This window comes from Tachypleus tridentatus, chromosome 8 (genome assembly GCF_004210375.1).
Source record: "Tachypleus tridentatus isolate NWPU-2018 chromosome 8, ASM421037v1, whole genome shotgun sequence".
NCBI lineage: Eukaryota > Metazoa > Arthropoda > Merostomata > Xiphosura > Limulidae > Tachypleus > Tachypleus tridentatus.
The window spans coordinates 35,737,265-35,761,232 of record NC_134832.1 but is presented as its reverse complement, the minus strand read 5'-3'; the positions used below and the strand labels follow the sequence as shown (position 1 = coordinate 35,761,232).

Here is a 23,968-nt window from a genome sequence, read left to right as displayed (position 1 = left end):
TATGTTGATGGGTCAACAATTCGTTTATACAAAGCTCCATGAAATCAGCACTGGATAAAGAAGCAATATCTACACTGAGTCAGCCTGATACCAGGACTGAAAATCATTAAACATAAAAATTTGGTTGATACAAAGAAAGTCTTATTACCTCCACTTAACACAAAATTGGGCTTAATGAAGCAGTTTATCAGGAGAACTTAGCAATTGTTTCAATATTTATATTGGCAATTCCCAGCTCTTTCAGGAGCAAAACTTAAAGAAGGGATTTTTGTTGGGCCTCAAATTAGGAAATTCCATCCAGATGAACAGTGTAAAATGGCAGTTGAAAAAGAAACATGGATTGCATTTAAAGGTGTTATTGACAAATTTTTAAAAAACAACAAGGACCTAAATAATGAAAATATTGTTAATAACATGCTTGATAAATTCAAAAAGTTGGGTTGTAACATGAGCTTGAGATTCGTTTCTTACACTCACATTTTGATTATTTCCCTTAAAATCTTGGTGTCATCCACAAAGAGCAAGGGTATAGGTTTCATTAAGACATCAGGGAAATGTAGAGGAGGTATTAAGTAAAGTGGAATGTCAGCATCAGGGTTGATTACTTCTGATCTTTGAAACAAAATTCTCCAGAAAATACCATATGTATTTTTGAGACAAAACATATATTTCTAGAAAAGAAAGAAAAAATCAGGACAAATGAGGATGCATATTCATTTGATATCATAATTAAAAGAGTAACAAGTTTTTATGTATTGCTTTTGAAGTTTACATGTCATGCTGTACTGTAGCCTCCAGAGTGCATAATGTGTATCATAATTCATAGCATGCACACATTTTATTACAACATTAAGTATCCCTTATGTAATGTTATTTTAGTATATTCACAGACAAGACACTACTATATAAAGGTGTAAGTGGTTAAAACAGGTGACCCCTCCAAGTAGCCTTTGGCCCATTTTTTTGGAAAAAAAAATGAACCATGACTTGATGAGATATAAGAGGAATTGTAAAAATATTTAATCATTGCTTGAGTCACAGTTTGTTTAATACCTAATTATGTTATATTTATATCATCGTTAGTCTATTGCAATACAATTTACAATGTGCTTAATTAATTTCTTTACCTTAATGTAAACATTGTGATTTTTCTTATTTAAAATATCTTGCAGCTTGAAATAATATGGTTATTTAACTTTAAATTAATCTTATTTTATACAATGCATATTATAAAAATTAAATTTTCAAATGAAATTATTAATAAAATTATAATTAATTTGTTATTGCAGCAAGGCATTCATGAAATCAAGTCATTAGTGTTACCTAACCAGTGTAGTTCAAGTAGTTCTTTTGTTAACAAAATATTGATATCTTAGTGTAATTCAAGTTCATCTAATGCTTAGTCAATACTTTTAACTAAGTTGATCTTGGTTGGCAAAGCAGTGTCACAGTTAATATATTAACATTCTCAAACAGGCCTTGCCTCCACTCTCCAAACCAACATCCACATCACCACAGTTATCTTTTCCAATTACATCAGTGTGCACCTCTGGTGGTCTTTTCCCTTCCCTCACTAAACCAATACCCACATCACAACATTCTCTGCCATCTGTATCAGTATCTTCCCCTGCTAGACTACTCAGTGTTGCCTTGACAACAATGGCCAACACTTCACCCTTGATGACAGTACCATCAAGGCTTATTCCAACAAATTCTATCCCTTTGCATCCTTCCAGCCCTACTGCTATTGGTCCAATTCGACGACGTCTTAGTGATAAAGGATGCCCTTCATTGGCAGGTATAGTGACATCATATTTTTTCATGGTATAGATTCATTATCATGTTGATTGTGGTTTATCATTGTTAGGTACAGTATTAGTATTCTAATGACAAAATAAAATTAATTGTAAGATGAACTGTTATTCTCTTATTAACAACATGTAGTTTAATTGTTAAGTAAAGTATTGACTTCTTTTTGAAAAAATATTACATTTACTGTTAGGTAAGGTATGGCTCTGTTAGGAGCAAAATATAACCTTCATTATTTGACAAGATATTGCTCTCTTATTAACAAGGTTACAGCAAGGTTAGGAATATCCAAAAATGTCTTATCTGTTAATATGAGGACCAATTTTTCACACAATTTTTGCTCTATAACTCAGTCAAAAATGGTTGGATTTTGATGAAACTTGGTGAAAATATGTAGAATATGAATCTTAATTGTTCTACCAAAATGGTTAGTGTCCATCGATAACTTAGGATATAAGGACACTTTTTCAATTCTTTGAGAGCCAAATATGATCAATTTTGTATGGCCAAGGTATGTACTGTATTATCTTCCACTTTGGTTGTTAAATAAAGTACAGCTCTCTTATTAATGAAATATAACACTAGTTGTTACAGAAAGTATGGTTTTCTTATTAACATTATTAAGTAATGTATTGGCCTCTTAATGACAAAATATAATATTCATTGTCAGTTAAAGTAGTGCTCTCTTATTAACAATATATAAAATTCATAGTTAGATAAAGTATTATTCTCTAATAACAAAATGAAACATCCATTATTTGGTGAAGTATAGTTAATTTGTTAACAAAATATAACATTCACTTTTAGTTAAAATATTAGCCTCTTAGTGAAAATAAATATAACAGTCAGTGTCAGATAAAAAATTGCTCTCTTATTAATGATATATAACATTCATATTTAGATGAAGTACTATTCTCTTATGGATACAATATAAAATTCATTAATAGTTACATTATTAACTTATGAGTGACAAAATGTAGCATTTATTTTTGATGAACTATTATTCTATTGGTGACAAGATGTAATATTCACTGTTAGATAAGGCATCGGACTTGTACCAAATTACGGCCCGGCATGGCCAAGCGTGTTAAGGTGTGTGACTCGTAATCTGAGGGTTGCGGGTCGTGGGGGCATTATAATGCGACGGTCAATCCCACTATTCGTTGGTAAAAGAGTAGCCCAAGAGTTGGCGGTGGGTGGTGATGACTAGTTGCCTTCCCTCTGGTCTTTATACTGCTAAATTAGGGACGACTACCACAGATAGCTCTCGAGTGGCTTTGTGCGAAATTCAAAACAAACAAGCAAAACTCTCCAGGGTATGAACTTTTCTTACCCAAACACCGACAGACATTCGAACTTTCTATCAGCAGGCTTCAGGTAGCAGTCCTCGACTAAGAAATTATCAGCTTTAGTAGTTTCGAGAGATTGATCATTTATATTTAATTTATCCTGAAATAACGCTTTAACTAACTCATCATTTAAATTTCGGTGTCCTAGAAAGGCTGTATCTCACTTTAGTGATTCAAGATTTTCCGTGATATAACAAAATGTCAAAAACAATATTTAACATGATATGATCCTAAGTATATACATTTTACAACTCACGCAATATAAGATGGGAAGTATCAAACAATATTTATAATTTTAACTTTATACATCAATTTACATTGTTAGTAAAACATTTATCATGCAATAAAGCTCTCACTAATTTTACTTTATACAACAAAATAACTTGCATATTTTACAAAGTGGAGCCCTAAAAGGCACATTATATTTCCTTATTAATTATTCCTACAAGAACAGTACGATAAATAAAACTTATTGTTTAAATATTTTCATAACTAAATTATCACATTTATTCTCCTAAAAGGACTATATCTTATTCAGTCGGGGGCATACTATATATGACTGTAGGTTTAAATCGTCCTAATTAATATTTTTACTTTATACATCATTTTACATCGTCAATAAAACATTTATTACACGGTAACAACTATACTAATTTGACAACAAAATAATTTATGCATGTTTCACAAAGGCGCTGTGTATTTTGTTATAGGAAAGTCACATCGGGTTATCTGAGGGGAATTGAAACCCCGATTTTAGTCTTTTAAATCTGAAGAGTCATCGCTGTTCCATTAGGGGGCTAAATTATCATTAATTTGTAATAACATAGTACTAAAATCTTCAGTAACTTCATCAAGTAAGTTCTAACTATTGCACTGTCCTTGTAGGACTAATTAATGATAAGGAAATATAATGTTTCTTTCAGCTCTCTATCTTTTTAAAACGTGTAAATTATTTTGTCGTATAATGTCATATTAGTGAGAGTTCTCTTGCATAATAAATATTTTATTGACGATATGGATTGTTGTCGAAAGTCAAAGTTCTCCACAGTGGTATGTCTATGGACTCGCACTGCTATAAACAAGTTTCGGTATCCCTGGGGAGCAGAACACAGATGGCCCATTGTGTAGCTTTGTGCTTAATTTTAACCAAATAAACAAAGTCAAAGTTTTAAGTATTGCATGATATTGCCCATTTTAGAGTGATTTATATATACAAACATGTATTTTGTGCATGGTAAGATGTATATAATTGTGATCATGTTACATTAAATATTACATAATATCACTAAAAATCTTTAATCTCTTGAGCCCTTTTAGGACAAAAAATTTAATTAACTGGTGAATTAGCGTTAAGTTTTTATGAGGAATTAATTATAAATGATTTAATAAATAAATTAGTGTTAAGCAATCCTCTTCGGGGCCATTAATTGTAAATTATTCAATTAATTAGTTTTAAGTGTGCTTTATATGACGATATTAATTAATTCCATTATTAATCAGTGATGTCGAGAAACCCACTTGTTGAGAAATTTAAATGCAAAAACGGCTCGTTTGGGTTGAGAAAATATTTTACATAGAAGAGCGAACAACGTTTCGACCTTCTTCGGTCATCGTCAGGTTCACAAAGAAAGAGGTAACTGACCGGAAGCTGACTACATGTTTGAAAGGGGTTGTGTAACTGAGTGTCGGAATGTAGAGGGCGTGCTTAGATGTTTGAATATATAATTTTATTTATTTTATTATTCGTCACCTGACGATGACCGAAGAAGGTCGAAACGTTGTTCGCTCTTCCATGTAAAATATTTTCTCAACCCAAACGAGCCGTTTTTGCATTTAAATAATTCCATTATTGTTGAGGCAGGTATTGTATGACTTATGGCCACCTGTCATGGCGCCCTAAAACACCTATATTTTGTGCTACTAGTACCTGCCTTCCATAAGTTAGTTGCACCTTCTGGTGACACCTTTTTGAACTATGACATCATGGTACCCTGTAATGGAGGTCTAGTAATACGTCTCTGATGACACCTCTGGTAGCACAATTAGGAACTATAACTGCATGTGGCTCAATCTTGTAATGCTTCTGAAGTGCCAACCTAACTACTTTCACCTTTCCTTCAACTGGTGTTTACGTTTCTGCCTAAACTTCAAGTGATAGGTAAAATAGTGTAGAGGGAGTCACGTAGGTGTGTGGCACTACTACTGGTGGATTTTGTTGCATGGTAATTTGCATATACTAATAAGCTAAAAACTTTAAATCGAGGGATGTGTGGGAGCGAAAGGCTGGTGGCATGCGAAAAGTTTCGCTAGTAGAGAGCAACATTGAACTAGAATATCTATGTATGCCAGTGCCAGAAAGCACATGTCAGAATTGCAGTTTCAGTGTATGAAAATTATAACTTTAATTCATTTATTTTCATATTCTTTAATATAAAAAAAATCTCAAGCTTGAAGATAAGTTGGTAATGAGGTTGTGTAAAAATCATTGATTTTTGTCCTTTTTCAGATGGTTTAGGTATAGAAAATATATTTCAACACTAATTTTAATCTAGTTACTGTATTAATAATATATGTTGAAATATTTCTATCTGTTCATAGTAGTTTAAATTTATAATTGATAGTTTTTGATGGAACTGTAATTGATTCTTCAATGAGAAGAAGAGTAGCAGAAAAATCCAACCTTGACATTAGTGAAGGTATGATAACATAAACATTTCTATTGTTTTATCTTATTAAGCCAGATCAGAATATTACAAATTTCTTTATTTTGACCTGTAGTAGTTACCCTCTGAGGATACTCTGAATTGATGAAAACTTCAACAGTACTAACAGAGGATATTTTAAAATTATAGACTATAGCAGAACTATGATTATATTTTTGATAGATATTTTAGCCAATAAAAGATAAGTATTACATGATACAGCTTTTGAATGATTTCTACAGTAGCCTTAACTGTAAAATGGAATTTCTTATGCTTTTTAATAATACTGAATAAGATGTACTTTAACATGTCTTCCATTTATCATATTTATTAATTAATATAAAAAGTCATGTTCCTTTATACTGATTATTTGGACTTCAATTTAAAGTTACATCAAAACAAATTGAAGAAATAAACATTTTGAGCCTCAGTTAAATGTTTTGTCAAACAACTTCAACAAATAATTATCCTGGGCTGCAGTGAAAAGTTCTATGAAAGCATGTTCAAGAAACAAATATTTTGGGGTTCTGTATTCTGCCAAAACAAGTACAACAAATAAATATTCTGATTACAGCTATAGGTTACACCAAAAGAAGTTCAGCAAATAAATGTCTGTACTTTATTACAACTTGTAGCTTTTACACTAAATAAGCTTTTTATTTAGAACAGGTACGATGTATTGATCAAGTCTTTGAGAATGATTGGAGTGTTATACCTGTTCAAATTACAAATTTTATTTATTGTAAAAGCTATAATTTGTAATAAAATATTCCTAATCACTAAATAAACACAAAACATAACTATTAAATTAATATTCTGGACATAAAATTTAAAAATTCTGTCAAAGCAAGCCCAAAAAATAAATAAATATTGATTTTACATCTGCTCTTGGCATTATTTGTTTATTTTCACTTGGAAATACTAGATTGGACGCATACTAAAATACCCAATGAAGTGATTTGTTTTCATATTAAGGTAATTGTAATTTTTAAACTAGAGTTTGGTCTTGTTAATCTTCCAGTTACTGATCTTGTCAGTGATAAGGTGAAACATAAATTAAGATACCTGCATTAATTTTATCACATGAAAGGCCTTGTGAAAAATTAAACATACTATAGACTTGATCATTCTAGAATTTTTCTTACCCTCTTATATACTTACTAGCAATAACTTTCCTAATCTTTTTTTTTTTACAGTAAAATTTTAATAATTAATGTGATGGAATTCGTATAAGCAAAGCAGTATATAGTTATTGATACTTAACCTTTTTAATAGTTAACTTTAGATCAGGGGTTCCCACCCGGTGGGTCGCGACCACCTAGGGGGTAGCGAAGCCTTGGCAGGGGAGTCGCGTAGCCTTGTTAGAAGTAGCTTGGGATAACATTAATTTTATTTCATCAATTACATTTTTTTCTTTCAGTGCAAAGCAAAACGTGTGCTACGTTAGTTCAATGTCATTAGGTGATATTATGCGTGTATGTATGCGTGCCTGTTTGAATGTGTATGTGTCTGCAACTGTATGTATGTGTGTACTAGTGAGTAGCGAGTATGTGAGTGCACGCGCATGTACGTATGCTTGTGTGTCTGTTTAGCTGTGATTAAGTGTGTGTGTGCTCGCTGTCGACACGTGAGTCACATGTCCGTTGCTGATTGGTGGATGACGAATCGCGCGACTGGCCACGCTCCCTTCCCTCCCAATACTTACCCCATCATTACTCTACCTGTACCCCCCACAAGTAGTCAGTGTAAGATCTACAGTTGCCAAAGCGTTCATTATTCAACATTTTTATTTTATTTTAACAAGGAGATAAGTAAGCAGTAGAGGTGAGTTGTGTCCATGGCTAAACGGCGCAGATACTCAGAATGCTACCTCAACATTGGCTTCACCATTGTGCTCGCCAACGACGGCATCGAGAAACCACAGTGTGTTTTGTGCCATGCTGTCCTGAGTGCAGAGTCAATGAAACCATCAAAACTCAAGCGTCATCTCGAGATGAAACATCCAGAACACGCAAAGAAAGGTTTGGATTTCTTCAAACGGCATGAACGGTGTCTTAAAAGCCAAAGAATCAATAGAAGTGGGTCGTTTCAGCAGCAGAGTGCAGCCGTAGTGGAAGCTTCATATGAGATTGCATTCGAAATTGCAAAACAAAAAAAGCCTCACACGATTGGAGAAACACTTCTTAAACCCTGCATGATGAAAACAGTAAATCTTATTCTTGGAGAAGCCAGTGCAAAGAAGATGCAGCAAGTATCCCTGTCAAATAATACTATACAGAGGCGCATTTCTAAAATGTCTATGGATGTGAAGGAACAGGTTTTGACTGAAATCAAGGGTTCACCTTTGTTCTCCTTTCAGCTCGACGAGTCAACAGATGTAAGTTCATGTTCTCAGTTACTTGACTTCGTGAGATACATTAATTCAGGTGACATTAAAGACGAATTCTTATTCTGCAGTGCACTTGAAACCACAACAAAAGCTGATGATGTCATGGAAAAAGTTTCAACTTTTTTTCAAGACGAAGATCTTCAATGGGAAAACGTGTGTGTGGTTTGTACGGATGGGGCACCGGCTATGCTGGGATCGAAATCAGGATTCCAGTCGAGAGTGAAGAAGCTAGCACCTCAAGCAAAGGGCATCCATTGCATGATTCACCGATATGCTCTCGCCAGTAAGACTCTCCCTGCCTCTCTGCAGGAAGTGCTTGAATCTGTATTCAAAATTGAAAATTATGTGAAGACTCGAGCACTCAACACTCGCCTATTCAAAGAACTATGCAAAGACATGAATGCTGACCACGAAGTCCTTCTCTTCTACACAGCAGTATGTTGGTTATTGAAAGAAAACGTTATTAATCGTGTCTCTGAAATGAAAGATGAAATAAAGCTATTCCTGGAGACTCAAGAAAGGAAAGATCTTGTAGCTCACTTCAAAGATGAAGCATGGAATAAAAGGTTTGCGTACCTAGCCGACATTTTTGACCAGCTGAACAAGCTCAATTTGAAGCTTCAAGGAAGGGAAACACATGTTCTCCTTTTTCAAGATAGTTTTCGGGCCTTTGTTTCCAAACTGCAGAACTGGCGTCGGAAAACCAATCTTGGAAACATCGCTATGTTTGAAAAACTTTATGGAGTGACGGATGAGTCTCAGATCCAACTGGATCAGTTCCTCAAGGATGAGATTACCGAACATCTTCAGTCTCTAGAAAAGGAAGTCGAACGTTACTTCCCTGATCTATCACAGGAACAGGAGGCCCTGATAAGAAACCCATTTTGTACTGAACTTGATGTATCCAGCATCCCATATGATATCCAAGATGAATTTCTGGATCTAAGGAACGACTCTTCAGCTCGTGATCTCTTCAAGGTGAAATCTGACACTCAGTTCTGGTGCGCTATGTATCAGTCATACTCCAAAGTCAGCATGATAGCTTTACGTGTCCTTGTTCCATTTGCTTCTACCTACTTGTGTGAGGCAGGATTTTCCACTCTTGTCAATGTAGAAACAAAGAATAGGAACAGATTGGATGTTGGAGATGGCATGAGACTGGCTCTAACAAACGCTCGACCACGAATTTCAAAGCTTGCTGCTGAAATGCAACATCAGACATCTCACTAGCTGGGTTGGATAGCTGTTCAAACCTATGTTAATATTATTTTAAGAAATATGTTCTTTTTGTAAATTCAGGTTGGACCAATGTGATTTAATTTGCTAATAAATAATTACAGAATTTTTAAATATTTTTTTTAGATGTTTCTTTCCCTCTCCTTCACAGAAAATAAAAGAAAAATTAAGCTGCTCATAGTAAGTCCTAAATAGGGGGTCACATGGGTTTCAAACTTTTAGGTTAGGAGTCACGAGTGCCAAAAGGTTGGAAACCCCTGCTTTAGATAATACGTTATTTCTCTTTAACATGTAATTAGACAATAGTAGAAGCAAAAATGTTGTTTCAAACTACAATAACTAATAATTATCGGTGGTATGGAGGTGTTAAAGAATCTAGGTTTCTGGAGTTCCCCAGTGGACTTTTCTAATGTGGTAACAGTCCTTTTGTGCAACCATTTCTTCATCAATATTATTTTTTTTACAGAACTGTTTAAATTACAAAATATATGTGTACTCTAAATAAAAACAAAACATTAATTACTAAATATTTATACATGTACATTGAAATTGTGATAATCTTAGATTATTTCTGAAATAAAATATACTTGTTAAAAGACCCAAGCTAGGCTCTAAATGTTTCTCAACATGTAATAATGTATTCTTGAAATATCTATAAATATAATTCTTTCTGAAATTTTATACTGTATTTCAGAAATTCAAAGAAACCGAGAATTTTACAAAAATGCTGATGTCAGACCACCATTTACATATGCATCTTTGATTAGACAGGTCAGAAAAAAAAATTTATTTTTTAAAGTATAGTGTACTTAATTACTGAAGATAAAATCAACATGTTTTATTTTGTTAGTCACACAGGATGCAAATAAATGGATTTCTTTGGATTATGCCTAAAAAGTATCCTTTTTCTTATTCTATTCAAGTTACCATTTGAGTTTTAGAGATCTGTATTTAAAATATTAGTTTCATCAGTCCAACATTCAACTATTAATCTGTTTGTGTTATTTCAGAAAAAAAACTTTGATTAACCCATTAATTTATTTTTGCAGTGCAGTAATTTATTTGTACATAGCTAGAGACCAAAATTTTACAATCACTTTATTTTTATTAATTTTATACAAGTTTCATATAATATGAAGTACATCTGTATATAAAATTTACAAAACAGCGTAACCATCAACATCATTTTTTAGGCTATTATTGAATCTCATGAGAAACAGTTGACTTTGAATGAAATATACTGCTGGTTTCAAAACACATTCTGTTACTTCAGAAGAAATGCAGCTACTTGGAAGGTAAAGTGCTTTAATTAATTTTGGAAATGATTGTAATTGGAATGTGGATAGTTTTTGTTAAGTGAAATAATATTTTTGTGTAGACAGGTTTTATATTAAGTAATGCTGAGTCTAGGTTACTTAGGAAGATATATTTAAATTTATGACGTGTGTGTGTGTACTATTTAAATATTGACAGTTCTAATGTTTTTTGTTTAGCAGATGATTTTTTTCTTAAGAAGGACAAGTGAAGTATTTTGTTGATGAGAAAATGCAATAGAATAAATATATACTCTGTTAGTGTTGTGAAATAAAAAACTGCCATTAAGTACTTGACACACATCTATATATATAATGGATGCTTCTATTTCACAGTGTGTTTTAATATTTACTTAGCTCTCCATGTACATTTCCTAACAGTTGATCTTTTACACTAACATTGTTAGACCTTTCTAGATAGTCATTGTAATCAAATAACAACTAAGCTGCACAGAAAACGTTTCTGGCCTAATTTATATAGTATTTAATCTAAAGTTAGTAAATTCTTAGTTTTTTGTAACAAAAAGTTGACTCTCAGTTGACCAAATTTTACTGACTTTGTGTTATATCAAACAAACGTTTATAATGAATTTAATAAATATTGTGTTATTTTAGCTTTAAGCTTTTTTTAACTGTCAATATTTAATACACACGCACACTATATTATATTTATATATCTTGATTATTAAATGTTATCTTTATTTAATAATTTATAATGTTTGGATTCTTCAGAAAATAAACATTAGATAAACCAGGTTTTAAATTCTAAATATTTATACTCCAAGTTCACCAGTGTTTTTCCCATTTTACAAATCAGGTTGTGAATATTTTCCTTAGTTTTGCTCATAGCTCTAATAAATTCTTTACTTTTTAGAAGTAATTGTTATTTAATACTTTATTAATTTGTATATATGTATACTTTATTCAAATATTTTGTAAAGAAAGCAATGAAACTAGCTTTTTTTATTGCACTGCCAACATGATTTGATGTTGTTCACAATGCATTAATCATCATCATATGTAATTTATGTAACTTTTTTTTTTCATTTTTCATTACTTAATTACATACAAATTGACTAGTGCCTTGTATTTTGGTTCAAGAATGGTCAATATTGAATTCAGTTTCAGTAAAATATACACTAAATTTTTATCAAACTTACAATTAAAATGTATTGAGTTTTGACTACACTGTGCAGTCAGGGTACACATATGGTTCCAGCAGCAGCATGTTGAAAACCTTGAAATATTTCTCTTCATTATTTTGGTAGAATGCAGTGCGTCACAACCTTAGCCTTCACAAATGTTTTAGGCGTGTCGAGAATGTTAAAGGGGCAGTATGGACAGTGGATGAACTAGAGTTCTACAAACGACGGCCCCAAAGAATTCAGGAACGTATTGCAGGGTATGTGAATTTTAAATCTTAAAGATTTCCAGAGTCTTTTATGACATACTTTATAACATATTTTTCTCTTTCTCTTTCCCATGTCCCTTCCTTCTTGCTCCTTTCATTCATTATCTTTTGATATATGTATTGATTTTTTAATTTTTTTTTTGATATTGTAACTTGCATCTTATACTTTTCTCTCATGGCTCATGATTAACTTGGTTAATGCTATTTTTGTTTGCATTTTGCTTCTTGTTATTTGGATGTACATTTCTTAATTCTAATAATGAACTGCTTATTTCTTAACATTCAACTTTGTTGCATGTCTCCTTTTTTGCACTTATAACCTTGCCCTTGTCCTTTTCTTTCCTTTTGTGTCCTGCATTTCCTTCCCGTCTCTGCACAGAATGCAATACGCACCAATCTCTCGCTACATAAGTGCTTTCTGCGGTTCGAAGATGACTTCGGGTCCTTCTGGGAAGTGGATGACAGTGAGTTTATAAAGAGACGACGCTTGAGTCGTGGCCGGCCTAGAAAACTCCCTGAACTTAACCACACCCTGTCCACACAGTAAGCCTACCTTTTTCTGTTTTCTCAGCATGTTATCAATTGTATTTCTTTTGCTTAAAAGTGCATGAGTTGGTTATAACCATACATATATCAAAGCATGTATGTACTGTTACCTCAATATTGCCAATGTAATAGTTGTAAACAATATTAATATATTTCTCTTTGTTTATGAAAGCTTTATCTCATTTTTTTTAAAGCACAGTTGAAGACTCCTTATCTAATCATAATTTTAAAAACCCATTATTAAACTTTTTGGTGTGGTTTTTTATTTATTCTAAATTTAACTCTTACAAACCCAAACAATTTCAATTTTCACTTCTGTTTCTTCCTACTTCACTATTCTTCTGTCAACGAATTTCTGTGTTAGAAGTCTTAATATGGAAATTTTTAGCTAGTTCAGATGGTATAGGCTTTTTGGTGATGCATATCTATGACACATTTTCCTGATGTAGAGGTAATATGCATAATGTGTAGATAACTTGCATCTTATAACTTACTTTTATTTAGTATTGCAACTTATTTTTAAAGAAAGCCTTTAGCCTATAAAATTTTTAATGATTCATTTAAAGTCATGATTTTTTTTGTTATGTATTCTTACTCCTATAGTTGAATGTTCAATATATTTTATTGATATTAATGAACATTTAAATAAAGCAGAAGTGATCAAATCATACATTTATTAAAGTCTTAACAATAAAATTTTTCTTTAGAATTTTCATATATCTAAATGGAAATTACTCGTTCCCTAATTCAAAATCATAATGGTATCCTAAATAAACATACTACTAAGAAACTTGTTTTAGTGAGAGTATTTTCAAAATAAAAAGGATGAAACAAATAAGAGGTTTAACATTTTCAATAAAAAGTACCTTTAGAGTACTTTGCAGTTTGCATTTTATATTTTTTTATTAAGATTTTGAAAAAAATTTGAAAATATTTCTTATAGAAGTTATGAGCTTCATATTTTAAACTTAAAATATGGTAAAACATTATTTCAGTTTTCATCTGAATTCTATTCTGGTGAAAAACAAGAAATGAAACAGATTTTTCCTTATATATGAAGTACACATAGTATTACTAAACTTATTTGAGATAGTACAATTATTTTCCTTTAGAATGGGGTTAATTATTATTTTTGGAAAATGCAAGTTTTTTTTTTACAAAGGTATATGTAGCAGTAAAAACATAACTAAAGAGTTCAATATACATATGAAATTTTTTTAAGATTGTTAATGGATTGACATTATGTAGAAAAGGAAGTCCATGGAACTGATTAATTTTAACAGACTATTTGAGATTTTTAACTATTATTTTTTCATTCATAAACAACATTCAAAACACACCAGTATGTGTATTATGTGACTTCAAGTTCAAGAATAAATACCCCAGATAAATTTAAAATTAGATAATTGTTTTTGTTGTTTTTTTCTTTACTTAAAGATTTCAGAAACATATATAATTTGTTGTGGGTGCATTCCCAAATCATGAGTTTGCAGTGTCATGTTATCTTCTATTTAGTGTGCAAATAGGACCCCAAACTACCATCACACAAGCTCCTTCTCATGGCTATAAGAGTCCAACACTACAGCCAAATCCTGGTTTATGTGGTGAAAATTTCACAGCTTCAATACAGGTGGGAGTTCTAAAATTTTTATATCCAAACAAAAAATTTACAATTTTACTTATTTTTACATGGCAAAATAGTAAATTAAGAAGAAAAAAATACATGTATACACATACACACACAAAAAGGCTAAAATGATTTATTTAAACTTTACTTAAATTAATATACAGCTTCAGAAGATTGTCTTATTAATTCCAGAGTTAAGTCTTAGATGTAGATAAAGGAATACACAATAAGTTACTTATACTTGCAGATGATATTAAGGTATTGGGTTTGCTAGCTTTGAAGAGGATGCTGTTGGTTTACAAAAGGTTTTAGATAATTTATTGAGTTGAGCAAATAAATGACAGATGAGTTTTAATTATAACAAATGCAAGATAATGCATGTGGTTTATCATAATCTGAATTAAGTATAATTTGGATAGAAATAAGTGTCATGAAAGAAAAGGATATTGGTGTAAAAGTTGTCAATCAGTCTCCAAAGCCATTCCAAGTAGTGTGGTGTTGCCAGTGGTAGGGCAAATAAGATTTTAGGTTGTATCTATAGAAGTATTGTGTACAAGTTTGAGGAGGTTATAATTTGATTGTCCCTATTTGAAATATTGTGTTTTAAATTGTTGTAAAGAGCTCAGTGAAGGGCTACTAAATTGGTGCCTGGGATGGAAGAGTTGTCTTAGGAGGAGAGGCCGAGATCTCAAATTGTCTTTTCTTGAAAAAAAGAAAAGTTAAAAGAGATCTGATTAAGGAGTTTAAGATTGTAAAGGGAATTGATAGTGTTACTGTATCATCTTTTTTATATTTATCAGCAAGGATAGTAGGATCAGGCTTTTCAACTTCTAGAGGCCCCCGTGAGACAGAACTTTTATATGCAATACATTTATACTCATAGCTTGAGGCTCCTAACTAGTGTGAGGCCCTGGGCTTCAGCTCAGTAAGCCCATGCTTTAATCTGGAGTTAGGAACAAGGGACACAAGTATGAATTTTGGTAGGGTAGGAGCCATCTTCTACTAAGACAATTTAATTTCTCTAACAGGGTGGTTGGCCTTTGAAATGGGTTGTCTTCAGATGTTGTAGAGTCAGTAAATTTAAATGAATTTAAGAAAAAGCTTGATAAGTATGTGAGTGATAAAGGCTGTCTTTGTTTTTGTTTTTTTCATGTTTTTTTTCATTGAGTTAATTTAGTTTAGAGTGTGGAACAATCAAGATGGACCAGCAGGTCCCATGTTATCCCAGAATGTTCTAAGTTTATAGTTGCCTAATACAAAAGGTAGATGGTACCTTTTGACTAACCACTCTGTGCTGATATTGTGACAACATGTATTTCTGAGTAATTTTTACTTGATTTATAGAAGTGTAAGGCACTAAAACAAAGTGCTACTACAACCAGGATCAAGGAAGAAAAAGAACTTGCTAAAATTTTAAAACATAAATCTAAAATAAAATTTTCAAACAGTTTGAATACAAAGTTTATAACTTACAAAATCAAACAAGTTAATAAATACATGTTTAATCAGGACTTGATACTAATGTTAATGAACAATATGATATAAATATTAATGTTACTAATTATTTCAATAAATAAAGGAATTTGGAAAAAACTGAAGAAAAGACTAATTCCAAAATTAAACCATTTCACAATCAATAACAATATCGGGCAACAATGAACAATAATTTGTTTTAACTATATCTAGTAAACTAACTCATTTAAGCTCAAGGAAACGTTTTTTGGTGTTTAAACGATAGGGGTACCTCTCATATAAATAGCTAACTTGCATAATCTTTCATAGTATTAATATCTATACATCACTGCTAGGGGAAGCTTGTGTTAATTTCCTACAATCAGTGTACTCAAATTCAATATGCTAGAAAGTGAGTTAACACTTTAATATAACTAAAACTTTATAGTTTAACTAAAAAATAGAAGGAATAATAAATGAATGGTAAATAAAACCATAACAATATTAAAGAGGAATTTGCTGTCTTACAGAGAGTCCACAAGCTATTCTGCTTTTTGGCCTCTCAGTTACTTAAGGCTGACTTTGATTAGTTCCTACATGTTACAAATTTAAAATAACCAAAATATTTTCTACTTTTTTCAAAAATAAGTAGTTTCAAGTGAACCTGTATAATTTTTTTTTATTTAACTTGAATAATATGAATAATGTAATTTTATTTGTATAATAAATTTATATTCTGTGTATGAATTTATGATTTCTCTATTATATCAGTTAAATATCATTTATATTACTTTGTGTGTTGCTTGCAACATGAAATTAACTTCTTTCAACCATTTAATATTATTACTTACTATATAAACTTTTTTTCTGTTACAAATATATAAATATCAACATCTGGGAACATCTAAAAAAAAAGTTGTACTCAAGGCTTCTCTTTTTTTTATTGCTCAGGCAGCATTAGCAGAAAGTAATGTATCATTTTTGTCTACTTCCAAACCTGGAGGCACCACCAATCCTTCCACTCTCACTCCCACAAGCTTCTCCTTGGCTATGAGCAAAGCTGTGGAAGGTGATCATTATCTGATGGATGTTAATGAAAACATGAACTATGAAAGGTCAAATAGGTAAATCACTACATTTAAAGTGCATCAGATTTGGTAGTAAAATTATAGGCTTTAATTACTCTGGATTCAAAAATTATTTCACTAATTGAATGAGGTTTAATACTTAATTTGTAATTATTAATTTACAGTTTGAAATCATAAATGTTTATTACTGTAAGTTGACAATAAATATTACAATATTAAAATGTTTATATTTTCATTGGTTGCTGTATGTTTATAATTTAATTAATCTTTTGACAAAGCTGTTATAGTGGTAATTTGGCAATAGGAAAAAATTAATCTGGTGATTAGTCATAGCCATTATTACTTAAACGTTTCTCTCATCCTTCACTATGTATTATGATCAATTAAAAATAATTTTTTAAGTTTTATTTAGCAATGTGATAATAAAATTTTGAATTAACCAAATGCTATTGAGTACTTATGGTGACATACAAAGCATTTCAAGAAAGTCTTGAGGATAAAAATATAATTTCTACATTCGTTGATTGCCATCTGCTGATTGAACTTACAATTGTAACTAACTTTGCTGTACTAAAATCATTAGGATTTTTCTAAGGAAGATTGTGCCATTTAAAATTTTTGGCTTTCTTTGAATTTTCTTGCTCAAAAACAACTTAAGTGCTCATTATGACAGTTGTGTATTTCAGAACAGTCTTTTTTTATTCTTTTGCCCATATTTGACATAAATTTTTAATTTATTTTAGTCCTACAAAAAATGATGTCCATATCAAGGAAGAACCTATAAATGGAGAGAACAGTTTAACATCATCAGTGTTTCATCATTTCACTGAAGACAGTGGTCATGACCAGGAAGGTGAAATACCAGTACATATTGAAGAAGCCGAAGATTTATCTATTCCTGCTAATGTTGTATCAGATAAATCTCCCACCATTTGCCTGTAAGAAAAAAACTTTGGGCAAATTCTGGAAAGCTATCATCAGCAAATAAAGAAACACACACAAAAAAAAAGATAGTATATATGTTTTAGAAAACTTTATATAGCCATATTAGAGTGTAGCATTAAGATGATGCTCTCTTTCTACTTTGTGTGTCTGGCTCCTAGAGCAAGCTGTCTTGTCATAATTAGAACAACTGTTTAGACAAGACCCAGCACATTTACCTCAGCTCGCCAAGGTTCCTTATGTTCTAAAACTTGATACTGTCTCAGGTGAGACTAATGTTCCTGTCTGATCTGAAAAAGTCTTCATGATTTATTTCCCTGAACCTTAAGCAAACTAGAAAAACCTTGTAAACAGTGTGTGTGGTTCAACTGTCAGCTAAACCAAACAAGAAATAACTCGTGGTCTTTAACTGTAATACTGAAAATTGTGTAGAATGGTTTTTGTGAACGTTCTTTAGAACAGTAATCTTTATGTCCTAGTGCCTCACCAGAGTACCCTGTTTTTCTATAACAAGTCTAGAGTTTAAAATTTTTTTACAGCAAGATCATTTGATTATCTCTTGCCACTTCTCTTTGTTTGGTAATACTACAAGTATAAACCATCCAGGGAAACACTAATTTGGATAATTACTTTGATTTTTCATATTATTTTTTTATCATTTATACATTATATTAAAAAAACTCATTATTTACATTTATATTATACAAATTCAATGCTTGCAATGTAAATAAATGAACTGAATAGCACTGATTAACTTTATTTAAATACTTGACTAAAGAAATTCATTTTATTTATTTCTTAATATGTAAAAAAACGATTTGTATTATTATGTCACTAAACTAAATACTTTGAAATATAAAAATGTTTCAAGCACATTTTATATTATAAGTTTACTATTTCAAGGTCTATTTTAGAAGTCATCATGTTTTTCTTTTGATGCTGACATGATTGACAATTACAGTGAAGGTGAATGTAGTCTTATGAAACAAGTATATTCAAAAGAATTGGAGTTTCCTCTTGCAGAAATTATGATGAAACTTTCTGGAACTAAATATAATATGAGATAAGAAAGATAAGCAGTTTGAATGCCGCAAAACTCTGGCAAAAGATAACATGGGTACTTGGTGTGTACTTGTGTTTGTTTGTCTCTGTATATGTGCATAGATATATGTAAAAGAGTATAACTCTGTTGTGAGTATTAATACAAAAATGTGTATCTGCCTCCAGTGTATACAAAATAAATAGTACAGTTCTCTGTAAATATTAATATTACATAATGCTGATGCAACGTACTGTTGTAATGGTCACAAAAAAGCTTTTATTTTCAGTTATCTACTGTTAATGTTCCAAGCTTTGGGGATATCTTAGGATGCGCACAATCTGCATTTTGTTTTTATTAACTGCATAACTTGTAGCTAAATTATATGTTTTTATATTGGTGTATATTTCATCTGCTAACTCGTATTAATTTCTCTGAGTATTTTTATAAATTCTCTCTTACTCTAAGCAATAAAATTGTGTTTTGATGATCATTAATTAGTAATTATAAAAATCTGCAACACATCACATTCCTTAAATCTGCTTCTACTTTTAAAAACTAAAATATATGAATCCTAAGTATATCCTATTTTTTTGGCCATTTGAGTGTTTAAGTTTCTTGATAGAGATTTGATTATCTTTTATCACTCTTATTTATTTGGTAATACGAAAAATATAAACCATCCAGAGGAACACTAATTTGGTTAATGACTTTGATTTTTCATGTAATTTTTCTGTCATTTATACGTTATATTAAAAAAACTCGTGTTATTTTCATAACTTTTTTATTTATGTGATTTGGTTGTGAAATATAAAAAAACAAAAAAATCTCTGAAGTTCAAACATAAATATTTATGTAAAATATAGTACTAGGAAAACCAAAACTTGTAATCAAGACATTTATGTTCTTAAAAGAGGCATATAAAAGAGAAGACACTTCTGAGACTTCGTATCTTCTGTTATTTATTTTAGGTTATGATCTAAAATTATGTGCTTATCTTGTTTACTCAGTAAAAGCTTTAAAAATATTTTATTGATTGCAGTGCCATATGATATTTTATGTAATTTCTTGTTATGGGTTTGATCCAATAGTTCATCATTAATCAGGAGTTAAATATTTTGTAAAAATGTGACACACTCAATTGTGAAAATTTTATGATGATTCAGAAAATTGAAGCTATTATTAATTGATTTTTCAGCTGATATTTTGTTTTATCATTTTTCTCACCAGAAGCATACCTGAGATAAAAATCTTCATGATAATTATATAATTAAAAAACCAAGTTTCCTTTAAATGCTTTCATCTCTTTTTGGTCCTTGAAGATGGAAATTATTTATCAATTAACAGCAGAAAATCCCATGAAGAGGCATGATATTGTCAGAGGATTAGAACATTTTTCAAATTGTACTTTTTCCTTTTTTGTACTGCTTTAGAGAAATAGGATTGGTGATTCATTTATATAACTTTATTTGGTTTCTTTTGTATTAAAAACTACTTAACATTTAATTTCCATTTTTTAAATTAATCTTTCTATAATATTGAAGCAACTTGTCAGTATTTGTACAATAACTGTGTGTATTCTAGACTGGTAAAACATATAGTATTTTTGTAGTTTGCACTATAATATGACTGTTACCTGTTTTCACTGTGTTATATGCAAGTGATTTTAACCAATCTTTTTATCCCTTGTTTTCAACTTGTAAGGGCTCCTGAGATATTCTGTGTAATGAAAATGAAGCAGAACTTCCCAGAGCACTATGGGGAAGTTTCCATTTTCATATAGTTTGAAGTATGTCATTGTATTTACTGAAGTATGGCAATCTAGTCCTAGCAAGGTTCCTGTAGTATTTTTTACATATTTATATCATCAAGCCAAATCTCTCCTTCTACTATGGACCAGTTTGTTACGTGTATAGTAAATTTGTGTCCAAAGGGTTAAGAGGGATGCTGGATGTTTAACTGGTCATGTAACTCTTACAGCAATAACTTTCCACTATGACTTTTGGTTTAGCTACGGCACAAGCCAATGTACTGTGTACTACTAGAGTCCCTGTTTCAGGTGAAAGCTTACTGTAAAACCTGGTTAAATGGACCAAAAATAAAGCAGGTGAAATAGCAACGATTTTATGTTTGATGTTTATGGTTCAACACTAGATTTAAAAAAAAAAAACGGTGCTTTTGGACATAATGACTTTTATTTATTGTAACAGCTAAAAGTTTTTCTTAACTTAAAGTAAAAAGTTATAACAATATTTGTAAATTATTTTAAGTTTATTTTAGATTCAGCAACATATGCAATGAAAAACTACTTTTTTAGACCTAATTGAATTATACATTCCTTAACCCTCTCTGGTTTTAAGTAAAATATCCAACTCAAATGCATAACAGTATTGAAATAATATTTATTTATAAAACCTGGGCCGGCGCGGCCATGTGTTTAAGATACTCGACTAGTAATCCGAGGGTCGCGAGTTTGAATCCCCGTCACACTAAACATGCTCGCTCTTTCAGCTGTGGGACCGTTATAAAGTCACAATCAATTCCACTATTCGTTGGTAAAAGAGTAGCCCAAGAGTTGACGGTGGGTAGTGATGACTAGCTATCTTCCCTCTAGTCTTACACTGCTAACTTACGGACGGCTAGCGCAGATAGCCCTCGAGTAGCTTTGCGTGAAATTAAAAAACAAACAAACCTATATTTATATATAAAACCAAAGATCGGTGGCTGGAAATGTTCATAGTTAAGTTTTCGGCGATAATCCATAATCAATTAATTAGCTCCCATGCCTTAAGTATATGCATTAGTAAAACTAGTAAATTTGTAATCTGTCGATTAAATTGTGTACTTTCCAACTAGTCTATTACATAATACAGTCCAAGAAGAAACCTCCCTTTGTGCATATATTAAAAACTAGAAGCACATAGAAACTGAACCGAATTTTCAAGTAATATTTAGCAGCCAGAACTATTATTTCGCTTCCCAACAACTTTGATTACTGGACTAGAAGGATTGCATTAAGAAACAATTGACTGTCTAGGGGCTTGTGGAATATATTCTATCTTCGGGTCTAGAGCGATAATCTATGAAAACAAAACGAACAGTTTCATACCACTTTTTCTTGTCATATTATAAGGATATAACCAGTATTGTACACAGAATAAATATTTTTTTCAGATATTTTTGGTTTATAATTTTATGACTAATGGAATATTTTTTAAAGCCTTTTAACTTCTGACATTCAGAAATTTATAAGGCATTAAGCTGAAGAAAAGTGCATTTGTATTACTCCATACACAATATGAGACGTATTCATTTTGTTTTTCCTTTATTATTATAATCAGATTTAAAGTCTGTATAAAGAACTTTCTAAAACACCTTATAAAATCAGGTTTACGTAAAAAGTTGAGTGCTTCATACAATATAACTTTGACTGAGTAGAAGAAATATGTCCGAAATTGAGTACTTTTGTACAGAATATAAAAACAATTTTGTAAAAGGGTTAACCTAATGTGCGATAGATGACAGCAGTATAGCTATGACTCGTTTGTTTTGAATTTCGCGCAAAGCTACTCGAGGGCTATCTGCGCTAGCCGTCCCTAATTTAGCAGTGTAAGACTAGAGGGAAGGCAGCTAGTCATCACCACCCACCGCCAACTCTTGGCCTACTCTTTTTACCAACGAATAGTGGGATTGATCGTGACATTATAACGCCCCCACGGCTCAAAGGGCGAGCAGTTTAGTGCAACCGGAATTCGACCCCGCGACCCTCAGATTACGAATCGAACGCCTTAACACGCTTGGCCATGCCGGGCCGCTATGACTCATTAAAATTTCTGTCACTGACTTCACAGAATATTGTATTCTCAAGCTTCTTTAACCATATTGATATCCGCTACATGGCCAAAAGTATGTGGACGCCCCTTATAATTAGTGGGTTCGGCTATTTCAGCCACATCCATTGCTAACAGATGCATAAAATCCAGCATACAGCCATGCAATCTCCATTGGCAGCAGAATGGGTCGTACTGAAGAGCTCAGTGAATTTCAGCGTGGCACTGTCATAGGATGCCACTTTTCCAACAAATCAGCTCGTCAAATCTCTTCCCCGCTAGAGCTGTCCCGGCCAACTGTAAGTGCTGTTATTGTGAAGTGGAAACGTTTAGGAGCAACAACAACTCGGGCACGAAGCGGTAGGCCACACAAGCTCACAGTACGGGACCACCGAGTGCTGAAGAGCGTAGCACAAAAAATCGTGTGTCCACAGCTGCAATACTCACTACCGATTTCTAAACTGCCTCTGGAAGCAACGTAAGCACAAGGACTGTTCGTTGGGAGCTTCATGAAATGGGTTTCCATTGCTGAGCAGCCGCACACAAGGCTAAGATCACCATGCGCAATGCCAAGTGTTGGCTGGAGTGGTGTAAAGCACACCACCATTGAACTCTGGAGTAGTGGAAACGCTTTTTCCAGAGCGATGAATCACACTTCACTATCTGACATTCTGACGGGCGAATCTGGCTTTGGCGGGTGCCAGGAGAACGCTACCTGCCTGAATGCATATTGCTAACTGTAAAGTTTTTCTGAGGTTGTTTTTCATGGTTTAAGCTAGGCTCTTTAGTTCCAGTAAAGGGAAATTTTAATGCTACAGCATACAATGACACTCTAGAAAATTGTGTGTTTCCAACTTTGTGGCAACAGTTTCGGGAAGACCATTTTCTGTTTCAGCATGAAAATGCTCCCGTGCACAAAGCGAGGTACATAAAGACATGGTTTAGCGAGGTTGGTGTGGAAGAACTTGAATTGCCTGCACAGAGTACTGGCCTCAACCCCATCGAACACCTTTGGGATGAATTGGAACGTCAACTGCGAGCCAGACCTACTCTCCCAACATCAATATCCGACCTCACTAATATTTTTGTGGCTGAATAGGAGTGAATATCTGTAGCCGTATTCCAAAATCTATTGAAAAGCCTTCCCAGAAGAGTGGAGGCTGTAATAGCAGCAAAGGGGGGACCAACTCAATATTAATGCCCATGGTTCTGGAATGAGATGTTCAACAAGCGCA

The 23,968-nt window shown here is 32.2% G+C and overlaps 1 protein-coding gene across 1 annotated transcript in view; it reads left to right on the top strand.

Annotated features, from left to right (window-relative positions):
* The window catches only part of LOC143222171 (forkhead box protein P1-like), a 201,731-nt gene extending 180,709 nt beyond the window's left edge, over positions 1-21,022 (top strand). Inside the window, exons 9-16 of the mRNA XM_076448248.1 lie at positions 1,477-1,798; positions 5,780-5,854; positions 10,180-10,256; positions 10,679-10,780; positions 12,067-12,200; positions 14,271-14,385; positions 16,786-16,958; positions 17,666-21,022. Coding sequence (XP_076304363.1) covers positions 1,477-1,798; positions 5,780-5,854; positions 10,180-10,256; positions 10,679-10,780; positions 12,067-12,200; positions 14,271-14,385; positions 16,786-16,958; positions 17,666-17,864 — 1,197 coding nt within the window. The 3' untranslated portion in view covers positions 17,865-21,022. The remainder of the gene's footprint in view (positions 1-1,476; positions 1,799-5,779; positions 5,855-10,179; positions 10,257-10,678; positions 10,781-12,066; positions 12,201-14,270; positions 14,386-16,785; positions 16,959-17,665) is intronic.
* The last annotated feature ends 2,946 nt before the right edge of the window (positions 21,023-23,968 follow it).